Genomic DNA, 22,653 nt, shown 5'->3' with positions numbered 1-22,653 from the left:
CTTTCTCTCTTTTATTGCTGTTAGTTTTCTGAATACCCAGATCCCATTTTAAGTTCAGATTATGTGCAGTTGTCAAATTCTCCGGCTTCTTCAGATCAAAAATGCAGTACTGTATCATGGGAAGAGTTGAAATCTATGGATTTGCCATCTTTTGAACCTGCCTTTCTGGTTCTTTGCCGAGTTCTTCTCAATGTTATCCACGAGTGTCTCAAATTAAGATTGGAACAGCAGCCTGCTGGGGAGCCATCCCTCTTGAGTATTAAGCAGGTTTGCCTGTCATATTTTATTTTATTTTTATTCTGTAATATTAGGGTGGTGGCAGGTAAAAATGTATCTTCACAATTCTCTGCTGTAGCACAGATGCTGCTCACAAGATAATGAATGAGAACATTGCTTGCAACAAATACTCCTTGCTTACAAATAATTATTTTATCAACAGTGAAAAAACAATGTCTTGTTCAACTTCTAAATTGTCCACAAATGATAAGTGCTTTAGGAGAATAGCTATATAATGTTTATTTTTATGTTTTGAAAAGAGGAAAGACAGAGGATTCTACAGAGGGCATAAAAGCAATCTCTCTTTTTTCTCCAAATTAAATAAAGTGGCTTCTTAGTGAAACTATTTACATATTTTCTAACTTTGGAGAATTTATGCTGTAATGCTACATGATGATGTACATGTTACATAATGTTTACAAATTTCAACATAGTATATATAAAATATATTTATAAATGATTGACTAATTTATATATTTATAAATGGTTGACTAATTAAGGGCTAATCCCAGCTCCTCCCCCCCCCCACTTCCTCCTTCATCTTTAGGGTCATGATTTTATTTTGTCTAGTGTTACTATTCTGTAAGCAACCCAAAGTTGTTTAAAATGAGATGGGCAAATAAATTTAATAGTTATAAAAATTAAAAATAAATATCTATTATTTCTATGTCATTCAGTAATAAAAAATATTTAGGCTGATAACAAAAATGGCCTTTTGATATAGATGGTACTAATAATCCACAGTCTCCTCCAAGAAAAAAAAATTAAACATATTGCTTTGCTCTTAAATGAAAACTACAACTATTCAGTATTCAAGCAAATATGAAAAAAATGCAGACCGTAGAGGGATAACAGTACTTGCCGAATTCCATGAGATAAAACATTACAGCAGAGATGGAAAATGGATGACAAGGGGCTTAGATTCATACCCTACAGATATCAGCTATTCCACCAATTGGGTTTTATTTTGCATCCTTTTTATGGGGTACTTGTCTCATGTACCAGCAGATCTTCAGAGGACAGATGTTTATAGAATTTGCTCTTTAGAAACATCTTTGCATTTTGCAGCATGAAAACACCAGATTGATCAGTGTACTATTTATGGACTGTTCTTTTGCAGCTAGTGCGCGAGTGTAGAGAGGTTCTAAAAGGTGGCCTCCTGATGAAGCAATATTACCAGTTTATGTTACGTGAGGTTGTGGATGACCTTCAGAAGCACTGCAACATCGATTCTTTCGAAGACGACTTGCATAAGATGTTAATGGTAACAAACAATTCAGTGTAACATCTGATGATTCAAGTTCTGCTTAGTTATTTTTAGATTACTTCAGTTAACAAAGAACTTTCCTAGCCTGCAAAAACCTGAATTTTGTATTTCAGCTCTGTCTGTCTGTCTGTCTGTCTGTCTGTCTCTCTCTCTCTCTCTCTCCCTCTGTCTGTCTGTCTGTCTATCTATCTATCTATCTATCTATCTATCTATCTATCTATCATCTACCTACCTACCTATGAGCCTTTAAGGGTTTGCTTCTTTATATTTAATAAGTATATTCATAGCCATCCTGTTGAAAACAGTCAAGGTAAAGAATATTAACATTAGGAGACAAACAGCACTAAATGATGACAGATTACGCCACGGATATACAACCATTGTAAAACTTGAACCAGGCAGGTTGACAAATTTGATCATGTACCTATGAGAAAAACTAGGTCTTCCAACCCTTAAAAAATGCATGCAGGGTCAAGACCGTCTGGGGCTCAGAAGGAAATATTGTTTCAAAGGGAGGGCACAGTGACCGAAAGCATGGTTAGAATGTCTATGGAGATTCTCGGTCATCCAGATCATGGTTGTCCCAAAAGTGCTTTTTCAAGAGGCAACTGTACTTTCTGGTTTTTCTTTGAAGATGTTTTGCTTCTTCTCAAGAGAGCTGAAGAAGCTTCTCGGATGAGAAGTGAAACGTCTTCAAAGAAAAACCAGAAAGTCCAGTTGCCTCTTGAAAAAGCACCTTTGGGACATGGTTAGAACCATGTATCCTTTCTAGGAAGGACGTTGTGATGAGAAGTTAACATGACCCCATCCAAAAAGAGCAACTGCAGAGAGCTTACTCTTTGTTGATATTCCTGGCCCTGCAGAATCGAAGGAACACATATTATCTTCTATCATCTGCTAGGAAAACTAGGTCCACAGAGAAAGAGATGTATTTTTCTCCCAGGCAAGAAACAGATAAATCTTGCTTCAGTTTTCAAAGTGCAGTTCTTGACACTTTGAGTCTATTTGTATGAGTCACCGGTAGACTCTCTTTTTGGTGTTAAAAGCCACAGGTATGTTGAAGTCCATTTAATACACCTTATAGTAGACCAGTGCTGTTGATTGAATTAAGTACAGGTAGTCCTCAACTTACGACCTCAATTGAGCCCAAAATTTCTGTTGTTAAATGAGACATTTGTTGAGTTGTGCCCCATTTTATGACCTTTTTTGCCATAGTTGTTAGGCGAATCACTGCCGTTGATAACACAGTTGTTAAGTGAATCTGGATTCCCCATTGATTTTGCTTGTCAAAGGGTTGCAAAAGCTGATCACATGAACTCAGGACACAGCAACAGTCTGTTGTTGTATCAAAGTATTTTGATACTTTCGCATCAAAGTATGAACCAGTTGCCAAGCATCTGAATTTTGATTATATGATCTTGGGGCTGCAACAAAGGTCATAAGTTTGAAAAATGGCCATAAGTCACTTTTTCAGGGCCATTGTAACTTTGAATGGTCACTAAATGAATTGTTCTAAGTCGAGGACTACTTGTACACAATTCCTTATGTGAAAGTACTCCTTTTCCAAGCCAATGAGGCCTCTCTTGAGGTTTCCAGTAGTTTTTGAGGAATTCTGTTTCTTGACTGGCATGGAGGTTGGGGACTATAATTCTGTGCCAGTAACATGAGAATTGATAAAAGGAAGAAAGGAGAATTGTAAGCAATGTTCAGTTTTATAAATATAAAATGATATTATGGATGAGCTCTTTAAATGGCTTTCCCTACTCTTTCTTTCTGGGTTTCAAGGTTTATTTTGCTTACATGGGAAGCTGGATCCAAATGCTACAGCAGTTACCTCAGGCATCTCATAGTTTAAAGAATCTTTTGGAAGAAGAATGGAATTTCACCAAAGAAATAACGCCTTATATACGAGGAGGTGAAGCTCAAGCTGGAAAACTATTCTGGTAGAATTTGCATTATTACTATGAATCTTCTGTTTGTTTGTTTATAGTGATTTACTTTCTTTCAATAAGTGAAAATTCATATCTTAGTTTAAAACTTCTGGGATTTATTTTAAAGTCCAAACTATGACTTTAATACTACATTTCCATCAACAATTGTAATATTTTTAATAAGTTGCTTATATGTCTCCCCAATTTTATATTCTGTCAAATTGAAAGTTGATCTTTTTAATGATATCTAATGCTTCTAATTTGATATTAATTTTACTTGAATAATTTCAATGGAAGCCAATTATTTATTCAAAATATGTCAACTTACTATTTAGCTCTGTTCTTGGTGCTAATAACACTGTTCCACATGTCAAATAGACTCATTAAAGTATGGCCAAGAAATTTGCCTATCCAGGAGTGTTGATTTTCATTTGCTGCTCCTTTCCAAAACACTTATCCTATGTTTTGGATATTACAAATTAAGCAAAGTTACAGGGCAGAGTTTGTAATCTTGCAGCGGTCTCCAGACTTGGAAATATGCAGTCTAAGGAATTCTGGGAGTTGAAGTCCACAAGTCTTAAAGTTGTCAAGTTTGTAGATCCCTGATCTATTATTACCTGGAATGCAAATGTGGCTTTTATATCTGCTTATGTATGCTGTACAGGAAGTGTTTATAATTATATATATCTGTGATTAAAATTCTTATTGCAAAATTAAGTTCATGTACTAAAAGTGGCAATTTTCTTAGCTATATATATTTTTTAAAAAACTTCAACCCACTTGAAATCAGGATCAGAAATATTTGATTTTATCCAACAGCTTTATTTACATCGTATGTAAATAAATGAAAAAAAGGATATTAATCTTTTTTTTATAAATGGATCTTTAATTTAGCTTTTACTCCCCTATTCACACTTTTTTTTAGTTCAAAATAAGATGAATCAAAATAAGATGGGGAGGAATTTAAATATTGTATGCTTATATCCGAATTGCTACATTACCTTGTAGTGCATAGATGCAGAACATGGCTTTGCAGAACCATAATTTCCAGGGCTTGAGTCAGTCTGGGTTGAGAAATGTTAGGTTTTGCAGTGAGCAATGTTTGGAGGGCTGTTGTTCCTTTATCTCTATTATAGTTGCAGGAAAGGAGCTTTTTGGTGCGTAAATGTTCTTGGAAGTGACTGTTTTATTTTTGTTGTAGTGACATTGCAGGAGTACTATTAAAATCAACAGGAATCTTTTTGGACTCTGGCTTACAAGAGAGTTGTAATGAATTTTGGGCTAGTGCTGATGACAGTGCTGCTTCAGATGAAATCAGGTATTCCACTTCAAAAAATGTTCATAAAGCACCATTGTTGACACTGATTAATGAGGAATATAGTCAAGATGAGGAGAACATTTTTTAAAATACGTTCTTTATTTTATTTTTATATATACATCAGCATCAAGGAGAAAAATTTTTGTGTAGCACATCTGGATAATAGATGATTGCATCATCGGGATATTTTGCTTTCAGTGACTCCAGTTAGGTTCATCCTCGGCTGATATTATTTCATTATAAATTGCTGTTGTGTTTTGTTGTAATTAGGGCCTGGGTACTTACGGGACCCCTACTGTTACCTCATGCCTCCCACCGACCCGTACGCTCACACAGAGAGGGACTTCTCAGGGTGCCGTCCGCCAAGCAATGTCGGCTGGCGGCCCCCAGGGGAAGATCCTTCTCTGTGGGGGCTCCTACCCTCTGGAACGAGCTTCCCCCGGGCTTACGCCAAATACCTGACCTTCGGACCTTCCGCCGCAAATTGAAAACACATTTATTTATTCGCACGGGGCTGGCTTAAATTTTATTGGTTTTAAATTTTTATTATTAATTTTTAATGGGTTTTAGTTTTTATCTTCTAAAGTTATAGGCCAATTATGTAATAAGTTTTTTAATTCGTATTTTAAATTGTATATTACATTGTTTGTTTTACCTTGGCTGTACACCGCCCTGAGTCCTTCGGGAGAAGGGCGGTATAAAAATTGAATTAATAATAATAATAATAATAATTTTTTTTTGGTTTACATTTATACCCCGCCCTTCTCCAAAGACTCAGGGCGGCTTACAGTGTATAAGGCAATAGTCTCATTCTATTTGTATATTTTTACAAAGTCAACTTATTGCCCCCCCAACAATCTGGGTCCTCATTTTACCTACCTTATAAAGGATGGAAGGCTGAGTCAACCTTGGGCCGGGCTCGAACCTGCAGTAATTGCAGGCTTTGTGTTCTTAATAACAGGCTTTACCAGCCTGCGCTATTCACCGGCCCTTAATAATAATAATAATAATAATAGTAATAGTAATAGTAATAGTAATAATAATAATAATTCTATATGTGCCACTTAGAGTCATAATTTTGAGATTGGCAGCTATATCAATAGGTAATCCTTGTTTAGCAACTGCCTGATTTAGTGACTGCTAATACATCAGTAATCTAAAGTAACTCTACGACTATTCTTTACATGTACAACCTTTTTGGGACTGCAAAGCAAAGGAAAGCTGAAGTAAGATCATAAGTGCAGTTGCTGTTTCCCTGATTATTATTTTGTTTCATGAGTGTGTTGCCAGTCCCAGTTGTGATCACCGACAAGAACTGCCTGTAAATAAAATACATACTTTAGCAGTTGTAATTATATTTTTAGTTTCTTGTTTGCACATATTTGCCTTCTGATCTTCACTTACATGCTCTTTTCCAAATTGGAATATTGAAATGAAAGGTATTGTGAATGCATTTTGTTTGATTTTTGTAGGAGGTCTGTTATAGAAACCAGCCGGGCATTGAAAGAGCTATTTCATGAAGCTAGAGAGAGAGCATCGAAAGCTCTTGGCTTTGCCAAGAGATTAAGAAAGGTAAACAAATTAGGCCAAATCCAGTTGCAATTACATGCTAAGCCGTTCATTTGTAACAAAATGTACTTTTATCACCATATTTGTAGGACCTTGAAATAGCAGCGGCGTTCACATTATCTGCCTCTGTGAGAGATTTCCTTGCTGCTCTGAAAGCACAGCAATACACAAAGGTAAAAATCAGTCCGGGACTACGTAGCATGGGAATATTAATGGAAGGAGTCCTTGAGCTTACCCAGAAATTCGGATACATGGGATGGCAGCTTAAATATACTACATGGGAAGACAAATACTTATTAAGGCTAGATTGCTAGCAACCAGGTAATGACAATATAAACATTTTTTTGCAACTGGAATTGTCCCAGTTCAAGGAGCTCCGATAATTAAGTCTCCGAAACTTTTTGCACATCAAAGAAATCAAAGCAGTCTGTATTGGAGGGTGGGGGAGAAGTGGGGGCGAGTGTAGTAGTTACAAACCTGTTTTATTTTGCATAGATAATGCATTTGTTTTGACTTCACCACCAAACAGAGAAAACTATAAAAATGGGATATGGATCTCTTTGTTAACTGTTTCTGACCATTTTCATTTGTTTTACAGGTACAAATTCCGGGGCTTGAAACTTTACAAATCTTCATGCCAGATACTTTTGCACGGGAAAAATCTCTTATCTTGCAGTTGCTTAATGCAGCTGCTGGAAAGGATTGCTCAAAAGATTCTGATGAGGTCACAGGGGAATCGTTTTTACTGATGACAAAATACAGTGAAAAAGACCAAGAATTTGATGACAGCTGGAGCAGTTGGGAAGGCCAGCCAATCAAAATAGTTCCTCAAGTGGAAACTATTAATACACTAAGAAGTATGCAGGTAAAGACTTTCGGTGTTTGCTAATACATGGACTCAAATGCTGGGTGATGCTTAATATGTTCTAAATTACATCTGAAATATTACTACCATAAGGTCCTGGATATTTAATAATCTGGGTTTCCCTTGTTAGATATTCTAAACACGTTATCGAGCCAGTCTGATTTAATGGTTAAAAGTGCTTGAAGGATTCTACTCCTTCCTTTGGCTCAAAGCAAGCTGGGTGACTAGTCACATATCCTACCCTTAGAAAAGAAGCCACAGCAAACCATTTCTGAAAAACATTGACAATAAATCTGCAGGGATTTGTCTAGGCAGTTGCCTGACAATCATAATCTGAAGGCATAAATAAAAATTGGGTAGTATTTTCATGTTGTAAACAAACCTTTCATCTTCTTTAATTTCCCCAAGAAACGACACACATAAGTGTAATGAAAATGCCATTGAGAATGACGGCCTTTTGACAAATGGAATAATTAACACTTTTTTTAAGCGCAAAAGATTCTCATTCCTCTATTAGCAACTTCCAGTTTGGACAAACCCTACGGACAAACCCTATGCATAGAATCCTGCTTCTATTTATAAAATTGCTCTTATATTATCATAATGAGACAATCCTTTAGTAAATCCAAATCTGTAACTGATTCTTGTTAAGCTGATTAATTTTCTGGGAAGAAAAGTTCCATCCTTGGAATATTTAGAGTGCATCAAATAATTTGAATTCTATTTTCAGCAACGCTGTGTTTCCTTTTGTTCTAGGTCGACAACCTCCTCCTTGTGGTAATGCAGCCGGTTCATCTTGTGAACCAGAGAAAAGCCTTTCAACAGTTACTTGAAGGATTGATCTCTTTGCAGCAGGAGCAAACTTCCAGCCAACCAGAAATTGCCACAGCTTTGCAACAGTTGAAGGTACATCACTTTCTAATTTATTATCTCCTAGGCCAGGGGTGCGCAGCTAGGGCCTTTTTACGACCTGTGGACTTCAGCTTCCAGAAGTCCAGAGTTTAGGTCACAGGTGGTAAAGGGACCATAGTTTCCGTCTCTGGGTGTCGGCTGTTGATTCTAATTCATTTATCATTTCAAAATATATAACCAACCACTTAGATCTGCTTTCCATAGAAAGTCAGTAAGGCTGTTGAGAGTTTATGAATTTGGATTAGGGATTTGCAAATAAGTTGAATGTGACATATTGTATGGATTGCATGTACTGATTAGACAGCAGAACTGTCTCTATTTTGATACATATTCAAAACATTTATATAAGTGCTGCATAATAGGAAGTGGAAACAGAATCTTTTTTAAAAAAAAACCTGTATGTGTCTTTGAGGAGTTATCAGCATATTCCTAACATGACTGAAAATATACATAAATATAATGATGAAGTGTGTGTAAGAGACATAAAAGTTTTCATGTCCACAACTCATAGTCAAATGTACCTGCCAAAAGAATACATGCCATATTACTGATGATTTTTTTTAGTTGTTAATATTATACAGTATTTCTACACACTTTGACAGAAGTAATTCCATTAATTTCAATGAGGTTAATTCCAGGTAAATTTATACAGGTAGTCCTTGACTTAACAACCAGAATATAGGTAGTCCCTGACTTACAACCAGAATTGTTACTAGAATTTCAGTCATAAGTCATGACAGTGATAAGTTGAGGCATCTAGATGATTGCATCTGATTCTATAACCATTTTTCCAGTGGTCTTTAAGTAAATAACATGATCATAAGTTGAAATCAGTCGTAAGTATGAACCCATCCTCCTAAATGTGCATTTTTTGCCAGAAACTGGCAAATTGAGTGACTGCAGGACACTACAACCAGTCGTAAATTTGATGTAGGAGAGCCAGAGTGACATTTTACAATGGCCAGAAGTACTTTATTGATTGTAAAACATCCTTTCCTGTTGTAACGCTGAACATTTGTTAAATAACTGGTTCTAAGTTGAGGTCTACCTGCATAGGATTGCAATAGTACCCTTCAATTCTAGATTAATGATCTAAATAGCAAAGATGTAGGCATTCGTGTTTATTACTAGTACTGGTTATGTTTATGTAAATTACAGCAGAATTATGTGTCTTTACATTCCAAACATATCAGCAGAGCTTTTTTTCGCATTTTCCAGAGTGATGCTTTGCACCTGTGCAATAAGATCAGCAGCGCAATCGATAGAGTTGATCATATGTTCACTTCCGAATTTGATGCTGAACTTGATGAATCAGAATCTGCTACCCTGCAGCAATATTATAGAGAAGCCATGATTCAGTGTTACAACTTCGGCTTTGAGGTAGGTCCAAGAGAAATTTCTTTTGCCTTTTCAGAAAAAAAAGGAACTCATATATTTTAAGTAAACATTAGCAAACTGTTACTTCACCTCAACCTATTTATAGCTATTACATGTAAACATGCGGGGGGGGAAAAGAGCTCAGATAATATAATAATTAAGGTGACAGAGGTTGGGCTGAGAGAAAGAATACCTAGCCCAAAGTCACCCTTCCATGGCTGAGGGAGAATTTGGAACTTGAGTCTCTCCATTCTCCACCTCCAATCCAAACCCTTAAGCGCTGTACCACATTGGCTTTCTCTTTTGTTAGTTGTTTATTAGAAAGTTCCAGAAGTAGGAGAGAGGTCCCAATAGTCCCTAATTTTTCTAGTAAGTTCCAGACATGTAAAACATTTGCAGTTGCTTCTTATCTCAGTTAGATCAGTTCAGAGTAGCAGGATGAGACTTTCAGGTAAAAAATTGGGAGGTACTTTCTAACCACATTTGGATGCTGTCCCCAATCTTTTTTTTTTCCTGGGAGATGCCATTATTGTCAATCATAGAGCAAGTTAACTCCCAAAGAGCACCCATCACCATTGTAATTGAGTCCATCCATCTTGGTGCTGGTCACCATCTTCTCTTTCCTTCCACCTTTCCTAGAATTTTCCAAAGAGTTAGATCTTTGGATAATGTGTCCAAAGTAGGATAATTTGTGTCTGATTGTTCTTTAGTTGCACCATTAGCCTGTTCTAACCATTGAATGAATGCTCATTATCTGGACTGATCATTTAAATCTATTACAGTATCACAAAGAAGTCATCCGACTAATGTCTGGAGAATTTAGACAGAAAATAGGAGACCAGTATATCAGTTTTGCAAGAAAATGGATGAATTATGTCCTCACTAAATGTGAGAGTGGTCGAGGCACCAGACCCAGGTAATGAGAAAGTAGACGCTTTTTAAAAACGTCTTCTGTGCCTTTCATTTCTGTTAAGTGTGTATCTTAAACGCAGAAGAGAACTGTTGTCCAGCAATTGATTTAATTAGTATTGATTAAATTATTAAATAACAATTAATGCAGTGCCCATGCATTAAATAATCACTGCAGTTTAAAATGTAGTCACTATTGGCTCAGTTAAGAGTACGCTTGAACTTCATGAATTCTATGAGAAGTTACAGTTGAAAGTATATTGTAGCATTGTAGTTTTTAGCTTATTTAAAAAAATAATGGTTATGACTGGAGATATTGTAGAATTGATCGGGTGGGGCAGTGGTGGGCTGCTATCGCTTCGCCCCGGTTCAGGCCAACCGTAGCGGTGGCAGCGGGAGGCTCCACCCACCCACCCAACCAGAAGTCATCAAAAATGCTCTGCGCATGTGCAGAACCTTCGCATGCACAGAAGGTTCTACATGTTCCCAGTAGCGAACTGGTAGCATGGGGAATTAAAACCCACTACTGGAGTGGGGCTAATAAGTCTGGAAGAAGAAGAATAGATATCAGTATCTCCTTGCCTGATCCTAATCAAGATTGTGGTTTCCAACTGCAACAATTTGTTCCAAGCCATTCAGCACCTTACATGGGAGAAAGAACATACTTTGCTTGCTTGTTCGCTTTGTATACTGCCTATTCCCAAAGTGGCTAACAATTTCAGTCATTACATAGATTACAATAACCTTGAAAATAATGAATAAGTTGATATACAATATAAACAAAAATAACAAACATGTCAAAAAAAATACACAAAATTGTGTACCAATTTGTCACTGCATGCCTTCTCCTACATGTATGAAATACCTAGGTATAAGTTGCTCTCCCAAAACCGAGGACAGAATGAGCAGATCAGATCTCTGTGCGGCCGAGTTCCAATGCATGGAGATAGAAAGCCAAAATGTCACTTTCCAAAATCCCATCAGGTCGCATTTTGTATTTGGTCTGATTGGATGGGCAGATGAACCTGGGAGGTATTCCCACAGATAACCTGTTCAGTGTCATGTGGGGATTTAAAGGTCATATCAACACTTTTGAATTGTTCCCAGAAGCCCACTGGCAACCAGTGAAGCTTTCCAAACAGCAGCGTCACCTGAGCAAAATGGGATATACCAGGGGTGAAATGCTACCAGTTCGCTCCGGTTCGGGAGAACTGGTAGTGATAAAAAGCTACGATCGGACGATCACCTGTGCTGTGCGGTTTAGCTTTGCTAGAAAGCAGGATTTCCTGCTTTCTAGCGAAACTAAACTGCACATCATAGCTGATTCCCTCCCCCCAGCTGTTCTACTTACCTTCCCAAGCCTCCTTTTGGCGCGTACTGCGCATGCGCGGCCAGCGAACCGGTAGCAAACAGGTTCAGATTTCACCCCTGGGATATACCCATCACTGCTCAGGCTTCCATATATTCCAGTTGCTGCTTCCAAATGCTTTTCCAGGGCAGCCCCACATAAAGCATATTGCAGTACTCGTAGCAGGAGGTGATTAAGGCATGAATAACTCAGTATATTTAAAGCAAAAATGCCGAATTGACTTATATCCAAGGCCAATTGTGTTTTCAGGATTGAGTTCTATTCTGTTTTTGTTTTTTTTTCCTCAGTCCAAATTCAGCAATTTTCCCCTATTTGTTTGGAGGGGTTTTTGATAATTTTTGCTGAATCTTATTTTTCATCTAAAAAAACGACCTTAGAAAAACTTGAGGGATCACCTGATTTCTTTTTGTAAAGCACCTTTAATTAAACATGTGGAGATTACAGCACTGTTTCTGATTAATAGTTTTAAAGTAGCTTTAGGTATGCAACCTTGAATTAATCCTATTACTTAAATTATAAAATACTTGAAAGGCAAGACTTAGGTAGCATAACGGAGAATTATTATAGGTGGTCCTCAACTTATAACTGGTTATTTAATGATCATTCAAAGTTATGATGGCTTCGGAATGGGTGCTTTACACTGGTATGGACGAAATTTAGGGGTTTTTCAACCAGTTCAATTTATGACTGGTTTCTGCACCCTGCAATCATGTAATTTAATGGCTTCTGACAAAAAAAAATCCCATTTGGGAGAATAGGTTCATTCATCATGTGATTTCCTTAACAACCATGTGATTTGCTTAATGACCATGTGATTCAGACACAGTAATAAACTGATTTGCTTAAAAACTGCCATAAAATCAGTAAAAGAAATATCTGATCCAGTCACATGAGTGCCTTGACTTATGACCACAATAACCTGCGACCAAAGTTTGGGTCCTGGTATCAGTCAAAAGTTGAGGATTAGCTGTGTTCTCAATAAATAGAATTTTTTGGTATAAACATCAACCAATAATTTCTTTCTGTTGGACAGGTGGGCAACACAGGGATTTGATTTTCTTCAAGCCATTGAGCCAGCCTTTATTTCTGCTCTGCCTGAAGATGATTTCTTGGTATGCTGTTAATTTTTTTTGTTTTGTTTACATTTATATCCCGCCCTTCTCCGAAGACTCAGGGCGGCTTACAGTGTGTAAGGCAATAGTCTCATTCTATTTGTATATTTACAAAGTCCACTTATTGCCCCCCCAACAATCTGGGTCCTCATTTTACCTACCTTATAAAGGATGGAAGGCTGAGTCAACCTTGGGCCTGGTGGGACTAGAACCTGCAGTAATTGCAGGCAGCTGTGTTTTAATAACAGGGTATCTTACAGCCTGAGTCACCACGGCCCAGGCTCATACGTTTCAAACGGATAAACATTGCTAACTATATATGAAACTAGTACTAAAAAAGGATTTGAATAGTTTATCCTTATTAATTAATTAATGGCTTAATTTACATTAAATTAATATAATGGGTTCCCAATCTATTCATTTCTCATAATTTGAAGATACAGCGGTAAAACTTCCAATGTTTTTTTCTGTGTTTTTCCCCCCAGAGTTTGCAGTCATTGATGAATGAATGTATTGGCCATGTTATTGGAAAGCCTCACAGTCCTGTTACAGGTTTGTACCTTGGTAAGGCAGCAATTGTAGTCTCTTCTATGGAATTTTGAAGCTAATGGCTTATAGAAATGGGATATGATCTAAGTTATTTGGAAATTAAATAAACACTTAGTCACAGTTACAAGAATGATAACATTATTAGCAACTTTTAAATAAGAGAAGTCCCAGATAATATATTTAAAAATAGAAGCAAGAAAGAGAAGACAAAATGGCCAAGACGCAAAGCAAGTATCTAACTGGACAGAGTTTTTCCAAATTAGAGATTCTATTAGAATGACATTAGGCAGGGAGCCATGTTGCTTTTCCAGAGAACAGACATTCCAGACATAGCAGCTGAGAAGGCCCTCTTGCACATTCCTGTCAAATGAGTCTTGGAAATCAGGATGTGCAGCTGGGTCTTTCCAGATGATCTCAAAGGGTGGGCAGCTTCTCATGGGAGGGAATGATATTTTAGGAATCCTGGCCCCAAATTGTTCAAAGCTCTAATGGTAATGAGCAGTTTTTACAATGAGCTCTGAAACTAAAGGCCCAGTGGATAACAATGGAGTCGCATGTTTTGGATAACTCCTTGCAGCCCATAGCTTTGCCGCTGTATTTTTTTCTACTGATTGAAGTTTTTGGATCCTCTTCAAAGGCTTCCGCCAGTGGGTACATTGCAGTCTTAACATGGATCTAAGGCTTTTGTAATCAAGGGGAACAGACTAGAATGTGATTTCTTACAGTTGTCATTGCAAGTATTAAAAATCAAATATTTAGCTACCTGTACGCATTTCTTTCACAGGGTCCTATCTGAGATTCCTTAATTTTGAGTTGTGTACCTTATGCCTTACAAACTTAAAAGTATAGCCCATTGACTGTCTCTTACAACGTTCCAAGAGACTGGAAAACTATTCATCATTCTCCTGTTATAGTTGACAAGGAGGAGGAAAAAAGGATACCATTCTCCTGATTTATTTTATTGGGGTACAAGCCTATATGGTTGAACGTGGAATCTCATCTGCAGACTGCAGCATGTATTTCTCAACTGGGTGTAGCTTTCTCTGAAGGAAATGAGTTGCTTATGTTGAAACATGACAGCATGGCTGCATCTAAATGGCTGTTGAAAAAAAACTATTCCATTACAAATAGTCCTGGTTTAGTGACTACCTCATTTAACAACTGTTCAAAGTTACAACAGTGATTAAAAATGCAACTTTACAACCAACCCTCCCATTTATGATGCTTGTAAAGGCAAAGAAAAGCTGAATTAGGATCGTAAGCAGTGTCACGGTTTCACTTAGCAACCACTTCGCTTAAAGACTGAATTGCCAGTCCCATGAGGACTAGCTGTAATATTAAAATGTATTTGTTCATCAAAGATGGCCCTGATAAGTGAGTCGATTCAAACCAATCCAGGTTAATTGTGAAAATTATGCCTACAGGCAAGTGAAATAACAAGTGGCAGCAGCTGGCCAATCTTGTCTAGGCTTGTAACCATGTAAGCAAACCACTTCTGGGTTGTTGCCTAAAAGACTTCTTGGTTATGTCTCTGTAGCCCTAAAGACATATTAACCAACTCATCAAGGTTGGAATTGGCTTATGACTTGGGTAACTTTTTACTTGTACCTGCTTCTTTTTGTCTGGTGAATTTTTTTGCCGAATGACTTCAACATAAATTACTCTGTTTTTGCTGCTTATTCTGTTTACTAGCTTATTTATTTTGAGCTGACTGGATTAGTAAAGTTCATTTTAGTAGTTTGGTAGACATGTTTGAAGACAAAACCATGAACTGTTTAAAAACAGTTACAAAATCCGTGAATTCCAGTGCATTCTCTCATTTTTGACAAAGTTGTTATAATTCAACAATTTAAGATGTGATGTGATGTGATGCTCCCTTTTCCCACACAAGTGTTCTTCTTTTTTTCCTTGCAGCTATTCATCGGAATAGCCCTCGCCCCGTGAAAGTACCCCGATGCCATAGTGATCCCCCAAATCCTCACCTCATCATCCCAACCCCTGAAGGGTTCAGGTATGTAAAGCCTTATTCCAAACGTTTATTAACTTACGGAATAAAAAATATATATGAAGTTTTTAAAGCAGTTTCAGCAATATTATCCTCTAGCTATCCTTCCTCCCCTTCTACATTGAAGCACAGTCTTTGCCCTCCTGGGGAAAACACAACTCTCTCTCCAACCTTGGTAAGGACCTGCTCCTCTGTGTAGTGTGTGCAGCATGCCTGTCTCTGCTGGGATTGCACCTTTGACATTTCTGAATGACAAGCTAAGAAGTAATTTAGTGCTTTCTCTCCCTGTGCTGATTTTTAAATTGAAGAACACTTTATATTGTTGCTTTTTTGTTTCTCCCTGGTACAAGCTCTGGTCTTCCATTTTTTGTACTCCTATACATAACCTAGCTTGCGCTACAATTTCTGCAGCCTTCTTTCCTTCCTTTCTGAATGCTCAGTCTTGAGGTGATCAAGAAAAGAAGGCCCCTCAGATCAGTCTACCAGACTACATTTTTAATGAGGCCAAGAGAAGATGCCTCTGATGCTGTTTACTAACATTTATTAAAAATGCCCACTTTTAAAAGATTGCCAAGGAACTGAGATGCAGAAGCTAAGCTTTGGTGGCATCACATTATCTTCTGTTTCTTAAAAATAAACATGTGGATTTCTCTATGACATGGTGGCCTCCATGTTTTGTTGTTAATGAAACGTAGTTGAATGCAACTAAGAACTTATGTTTTGTTGTTGTTGGTTGAATGCACATCCATAAATTAAAACCTCAAGTGACTTCTGAAGTGGCCCATGATCTTTGTTACCTTTTTTTTTTCTTTCTAATTTTGCCTTCAGCACTTCATGTTGAGAAATCTTTCTCATGGGTTTAGAAGCCAAGTTTTATAACTTTTTACAAGATTTTGGTTTCCAGGCTGCTATTTTGAGTCATCTTACTTTTTTTAAAAAAAATCCATTTTAAAGTGGAGCCAGAGCTTTTTTTTTTTTTCCTGAAGCTTTTCTTCTCACTGCAGCACAAGGAATATCCCATGTGATGTACGGAACCATTGCAGCCCTGCTTTCAGTCGCCCCACTCCTGTTGGGAGTGACTCAACTCAGCCAAAACCCGTCAGCAGTGCAAATGACCTCAGGTAGCTCCACTCCCCAGTGTAGCAGACTCATGCTTGTTCATGCCATCATACAAATCATGTGTGCACTTAGACCCCAGTAGTTCCTCTTGGTTCCATTGTGTGTTCCCCAGGACTGACTTGTTTCCATTCAGGGTGTGAAATTCTTAAAAAACATTTTTACGAAGTGCATGTTCAACTACATTTTTGATAATGCATGTTTCGTTTTGGTTTTTAAAAAGTTTGAATTATTTTATTCTCTTTAATGCATGCAGTTCATGTTGTCTACCCTTTCTGCATTGGTATAGTGCCACCTGTGATTCAAGTCATATGAAATTAGACCAATGATACAGCCAGTACAAATGCATAGATATAAACACATTTGAGATATGACCAGGACCACATATATACGGTGTTATATACATGCACTTGCAAACTGGTGGTGAAACCAATGCTTTACCATTCCATTTCCTAAAACTGCAGTTTGTGTATCTGTCAATTAAAACTCTTTTCAAAAAGCTGGCCTAGAGTAGTGCCAAAGATTTCAGTCACCAATTTCTTAGGAGATTATTGATTTTTTTAAATCATGCATAAATGCAGCTTAATGTTCACATTGGTATATGCCAGCTCTTTTTGCATTTAGTTTCACTGACTCTTAACATTAAAAGCAGCATTTGTTAAAAAAATAGTTTTTTTAAAGGCTCTTTATTCAGGATAATGGATACAGTTATATGAATATATATAATATACATATTTAGCTTGCTTTTTTAAACTATAGCTTTGGTTAACACAACCAGCTATGGCTGACTTGCAATTTCAGTTTATTGCCACTTCAGAAATGAGGGGAGTAAAAGACCTGATCAATAAAACAGCTGTGGTTTTTTTTTGTTTGTTTAAAAAAAACAGGGGCTCCAGTGTTCCTGAAAATGATCGCCTGGCTTCAATTGCTGCTGAACTACAGTTTAGATCACTAAGCCGACATTCAAGTCCCACAGAAGAACGAGAAGGTGCTATTATAATGATGATTGTATATGAATACTATTTCCCCTAAAATATATTTATCATATCCTGGTAAGGCTTCTGCTTAACTTTTAGTTTGGTATCCTTACTCTGATATAATTATGGAGATTTTGATAATATAGGGTCAGATTTTTAAAAATATTTAGAATGGCTTTTTGTTATTAATTCTAGTCTTGAAATTTAGTCGTATGGCACTTTCATTTGTAGTTGCTTAAACTTCAGCATAGGTAGCTATGACAGCAGCTATAACAATTATCTGACCACCAAATAAAATCACTTGAGGATCTGTAAGTTTGAGGACGGAAGAGTTAATTAGCTGGTGGAAAAGAACGTTTGAAATAGGTTTCCCTAGAAGATAGTCTTTCTGGGATATGTACGGCTGGTGTTGAGAAGACTGCTACAAACTTGTTGATAAACACATTAAATTAAATGTCTATGGGGATTCTCAGTTGTGAAGGTCAGGGTTGTCTTTCAAAAGGCAAGTGGACTTTCTTGTTTTGCCTCACTAAACATCTGCAAGGAATAGAAATCCTTCCATTCTCCACCATTCAGTCAGAATGGAAGAAGCTTCTTGGATGAAAAGCAAAACATCTTCAAGCAAAATAAGAAAGGCCAGTTGCCTTTTGAAAGAAAGCACCTTTGGGAGAGTAAAGAAAAATTCCCAAGGAAAGCATTCACTAGGAACCCGTCACTCAAAGAACATCCTCTTTAAGATGGTAAGTAGTTGAAGTAAACTACGTTTGTCCCAAAGGTGCTTTTTCAAGAGGCAACTGGAGGCAACTGGATTTTCTGGTTTTTCTTTGAAGACGTTTCGCTTTTCTAAGCGAAGAAGCTTCTTCAGCTCTGACTGGATGGTAGGGAATAGAAGCTTCCATATCCCCACCATCCAGTCAGAGCTGAAGAAGCTTCTTGGATGAGAAGTGAAACGTCTTCAAAGAAAAACCAGAAAATCCAGTTGCCTCTTGAAAAAGTACCCTTGGGACAACCATGACCTGGATAACTGAGAATCTCCATAGACATTTAAGCTACCTATATACAGGCAAAACATGTTTATAAAGCAAATTGCAGTCATGGACTTTAAAGGAATGGAAGAGCCTTTCCTGCAATTTACTGCATACATAAATTCCAATGAGGTGCAGATTTGGAAGAGCTCAAACACATATTTTTGGTGTGGAAGACAACATTACCCACCTTTTCTAAAATCTGGGCATATTTGCATCGTTTCCAGAGAGGGAGAAAAAGAGATGCTTGGTTACTGTCTTTGGCTTTCCTTTTTCACAGGTTTACAGAAAACTGGGTAATTGCAACAGTACATTATAATGGAGCAATAGGTTGAAAGGTGTGCCCTCACTGAATTTCTTATATAAGAATTTCCTGTTTCATTTAAAGAAATTAATATGGACCAAAAGTATTCGTATGCTTTTGGAGCTGCCAGAATTGCCTATATGAATCTGGTTCATCTGCCATTTCTTTGAGCTAACCCTTCATAACTTCAGGGCCTCCAGCTGTTTCTAAATACTACATTCCCATCTACCGTGCCGATGGATGTACTACATACTTACGTACTACATAAGTATGATAGAAATTATAGTCCAGTACAGTTGGAAGGCAGAGTTTTGAGGGGAACCATACAAATATAGGACAATGATAACCTAGATGTATAATAAATTATCTGACTTTATCTAGAAAATTACCCGTCGTTGGATAACTTGTATTTTTGTATGACCCTTCAAGTAATTCAGTATGACTATTCAAGCACGAAATGTAAGCCAATTATTTTATTTCTTATGTAAATCAAAATTCATTTATTCAAAACAAGGCAGTTTGTTTTGCTGAACCAATTAAATTCTGTATGGGATAATGAGGTGCAGATGCTTAAATTTCTTAGTGGCTATGAATGCAGTAGTCCTAAATACCCAATTGAGTCTAATAGCTTCAAATAAATAAATAAAGGCATTTTTAACAGTTCACTAGAGATCACCAAATTGGTTTTTAAAATCTATTTTGCTTACTTCAGGGTTGCTATCTCAGATTTTTAAGCAAGCACATAAGCTCTTGGCCCAGGCAGGGATAGCAGTCACTTTTTTCCTGGAAGTGAAGTAGTGAAAGTACTTTTTCTTGCAAACTTGTTTCCTTTCAGTACTTTTTAATTTAAAAAAGTAGCTTCTTTGTTAAGATGCCTTTTGGGTTTTAGGTTGAATACAGATAGTCCTCCACTTACAACATTTGTTTAGTGACTGTTCAAAATTACAATGGGACTGAAAAAAAGTGAGCTATGAACGTTTTTCACACTTAGGAACATTTCAGCATCCCTCACCGGCTCAGAGTTGACTCAACTTTCCATCCTTCCGAAGTTGATAAAATGAGGACCCAGATTGTTGGGATCAATAGGCTGACTGTAAACTGCTTAGAGAGGGCGGTATATAAGTACTATTGCCCTTGCTATGGTCATGTGAACAGAATTTGAATGCTTGGCAACTGGTTCATATTTATGATGGTGACAGTGTCCTGGGGTCATGGGATCACCTTTTGTGACCTTGTGTCAACTGAAGTCAATGGAGAAGCCAGATTCACTTAACAACCGTGTTTTTAACCTAACAACTGCAGTGATTCATTTAACAATTGTGGCAAGAAAAGTTGTAAAATTGGGCAAAATTCACTTCACAGTTGTCTTGCTTAGCAACATAAATTTGGGCTCAATTGTGGTTGTAAGTCGAGGACCACCTGTGTTCTTTAGTCAGGGTATGAACATTCAAACTCCATTTCTTATACAAAGAAGAGGAGTACTTTGTATAGTTAAGTTATCCTTCACTAGTCTTTATGGCTTTTTCTTATATTTAATGTGCTCCATTAAATACAACATTTCCAAGGTCCACTCTGTTGCACTTAATGAAGAGAACGGTCTTCATTTATTTCAGTTACTTTGCTCTTCACTTTTCTATTTGAAGAGAAGCTTTCTAGTTATTCACTTCATTACTTTCTTCCGCAAAGGTTTATTTTTACATATACTATTAAATGGAATGTTTCCATTTTTTTCCAGAGTATTCATTTTAAACTATTGCAGTGGAATCAAAGATGCCTTGTGTGAGCTATAGCATGCTTCCACTATCAATTTGAAATAATTGCCTTCCATCAGCAGGGCATGATGGGGTATACAGGCTGTCCTGAGGATCTGCTGATCCTTGAGAACTTATCTTTGTGAAAATTGGTCGTCGTGTGTAGGAGGAGTAGGGGATGTTGTTCTTTGACTGGTTCGCCACATCTAACCTACTGTCTTTAGAATAGAGATGGGGAACTATGCCATTTATGACTTGTGGACTGAGCATGGCTGGCTCAGGAATTCTGGGAGTTGAAGTCCACAAGTCATAAAAGAGCCATAGTTCCCCATCCCTGCTCTAGGATAAAGAATAGGACATGAGGGGCCCAATGCTTAGGTTGATCATAACTGTAAGTACTTGATTCATTTATATGTGAATAGTATCTCTTGTTAGGGAGCCCTGTTCACACACTCATAATAGCCTTCACTCTCATCTTAATATAAGCAGCAATTCTTAAAAGCTGCTGATCAAAGGGTAAGAAATCAGTTGTTGGCTCTTTGTGTGTTTGTGTGTACGCGCCATACATTTCTTAACAGCATCTATTTTTTTTCACAGAGCCATCTTATCCAAAAGGGGATACAAGTGGAACAGCCCGAAGAAGTTGGGAGCTTCGGACTCTTATCAGTCAGACCAAAGGTTAAAAAAAAAAAATTTGTTATTTTGGCAAGATATGTATTTCAAACTGCCCTTCCATAGTACCTACCGTGTTTCTCCAAAAAAGAAGGCCGGATCTTATTTTCTTTTGACCCCGAAAAAAACAGCTAGGCCTTCTTTTTTGAGGGTTCTAATTATTGACTAACCTCGCAGCGGTGGCACCGACAGCCCCACCCAGCAGGAGCCCACTGCTGGCCCACTTCTTCTGAGGCCGCTTGCCACCACTCGCACACATCACCCTGGCCTCTGTTATTGCCTTCAGATGCCTTCTAGCAGGTATCTGAAAGTGAAATGGAGGCCAGGGCAATGTGTGCGAGTGGCGGCAAGCGGCTGCAGAAGAAGACGAGGCAGGTGTCGGGGTGTACAAGGCCTGATAAGTAGGGCAGCTCCACCCTCATCCCCATCCTAGCTTATTTTTTTACCTCTGTGCCCCCACCCACCCCCTGCACCATAGGTGGGCAGGGACTTAATTAGGCTAATTTTGTGGGTGGGGCTTAATTTGATCGCATGTGCTCAAAAACGTGATAGGGCTTCTTTTCAAGGTGGGTCATCTTTTTGGAGAAACATGGTATAATTTAGTATTTCTCTCAAAGGTTATTTTTCTTATAGTTGCATCCAGCTATATTGATATTATTGTTTCTTGAACAAATCAAACTTGTTCTTTTATTTCCTCCTTCAAGCATATCATTATATTTATCCATATTCTAGATAGTTTCAATATAACTAGGAAGCCTTTGCCCTCAGATGTTATTTCCAGATAACGAGTAACAAGGCCAGTGATGACAGATACAAATTCAAAATATCTAGACGGCCCTGGCTCTGTTATATGGGATATAAAAGGAGGATTAAATCAGTGTCAGTTCCTACATTCTTCTTGCTAGTGACCGTCCATGGAGCTTGTCACCTTTGTTCAGTACAAATACATCCACATACATACATGTATTTGGAAACCATTGTGGTATAGTGGTTAAGGTGAAGGACTAGGAGGAGAGAGACCCTGGTTTTAATCACCCCTTAGACATAAAATGGCTATGTGACTTTGCTCGCTCACTCACTCATCCACCCACTCACTCACCTACCTGGGTTAGGAAATTGAATCAACCATCCTGCATTGGACCAGTATTTTAGATTGTGGTCTAGTGTGTGGGAAAAACAATTCCTGAATGCATATAGGAGGCACAATCACCAGACAATATTGGTTGCTGTTCCATTCTAAGCCTTTCTTGCTTCTGCTCCTAATCAGAGGTGAAATGCTCCCGGTTCGGACCGGATAGGCCGATCCGGTAGCGATGGCGGCGGGTGATTCAGAGAACCAGTAGCAAAAA

At 37.7% G+C, this 22,653-nt stretch overlaps 1 protein-coding gene across 4 annotated transcripts in view; it reads left to right on the top strand.

Annotated features, from left to right (window-relative positions):
- Window positions 1–22,653, top strand: part of MAP3K4 (mitogen-activated protein kinase kinase kinase 4) — a 102,442-nt gene that overhangs the window by 64,277 nt on the left and 15,512 nt on the right. For 3 of the 4 annotated variants that reach the window (XM_058168247.1, XM_058168240.1, XM_058168228.1), the window contains 15 exons: window positions 25–267; window positions 1,397–1,540; window positions 3,329–3,486; window positions 4,676–4,792; window positions 6,265–6,364; window positions 6,451–6,534; window positions 6,960–7,226; window positions 7,983–8,132; window positions 9,357–9,518; window positions 10,298–10,431; window positions 12,827–12,905; window positions 13,391–13,469; window positions 15,369–15,465; window positions 17,463–17,563; window positions 21,230–21,310. In XM_058168247.1, the coding sequence (XP_058024230.1) occupies window positions 25–267; window positions 1,397–1,540; window positions 3,329–3,486; window positions 4,676–4,792; window positions 6,265–6,364; window positions 6,451–6,534; window positions 6,960–7,226; window positions 7,983–8,132; window positions 9,357–9,518; window positions 10,298–10,431; window positions 12,827–12,905; window positions 13,391–13,469; window positions 15,369–15,465; window positions 17,463–17,563; window positions 21,230–21,310 (1,996 nt within the window). The remainder of the gene's footprint in view (window positions 1–24; window positions 268–1,396; window positions 1,541–3,328; window positions 3,487–4,675; window positions 4,793–6,264; window positions 6,365–6,450; window positions 6,535–6,959; window positions 7,227–7,982; window positions 8,133–9,356; window positions 9,519–10,297; window positions 10,432–12,826; window positions 12,906–13,390; window positions 13,470–15,368; window positions 15,466–17,462; window positions 17,564–21,229; window positions 21,311–22,653) is intronic. The other variant, XM_058168232.1, reaches the window with a different exon arrangement.

This window comes from Ahaetulla prasina, chromosome 1, assembly GCF_028640845.1.
Source record: "Ahaetulla prasina isolate Xishuangbanna chromosome 1, ASM2864084v1, whole genome shotgun sequence".
NCBI lineage: Eukaryota > Metazoa > Chordata > Lepidosauria > Squamata > Colubridae > Ahaetulla > Ahaetulla prasina.
This window is presented reverse-complemented; position numbering and strand designations above follow the sequence as displayed.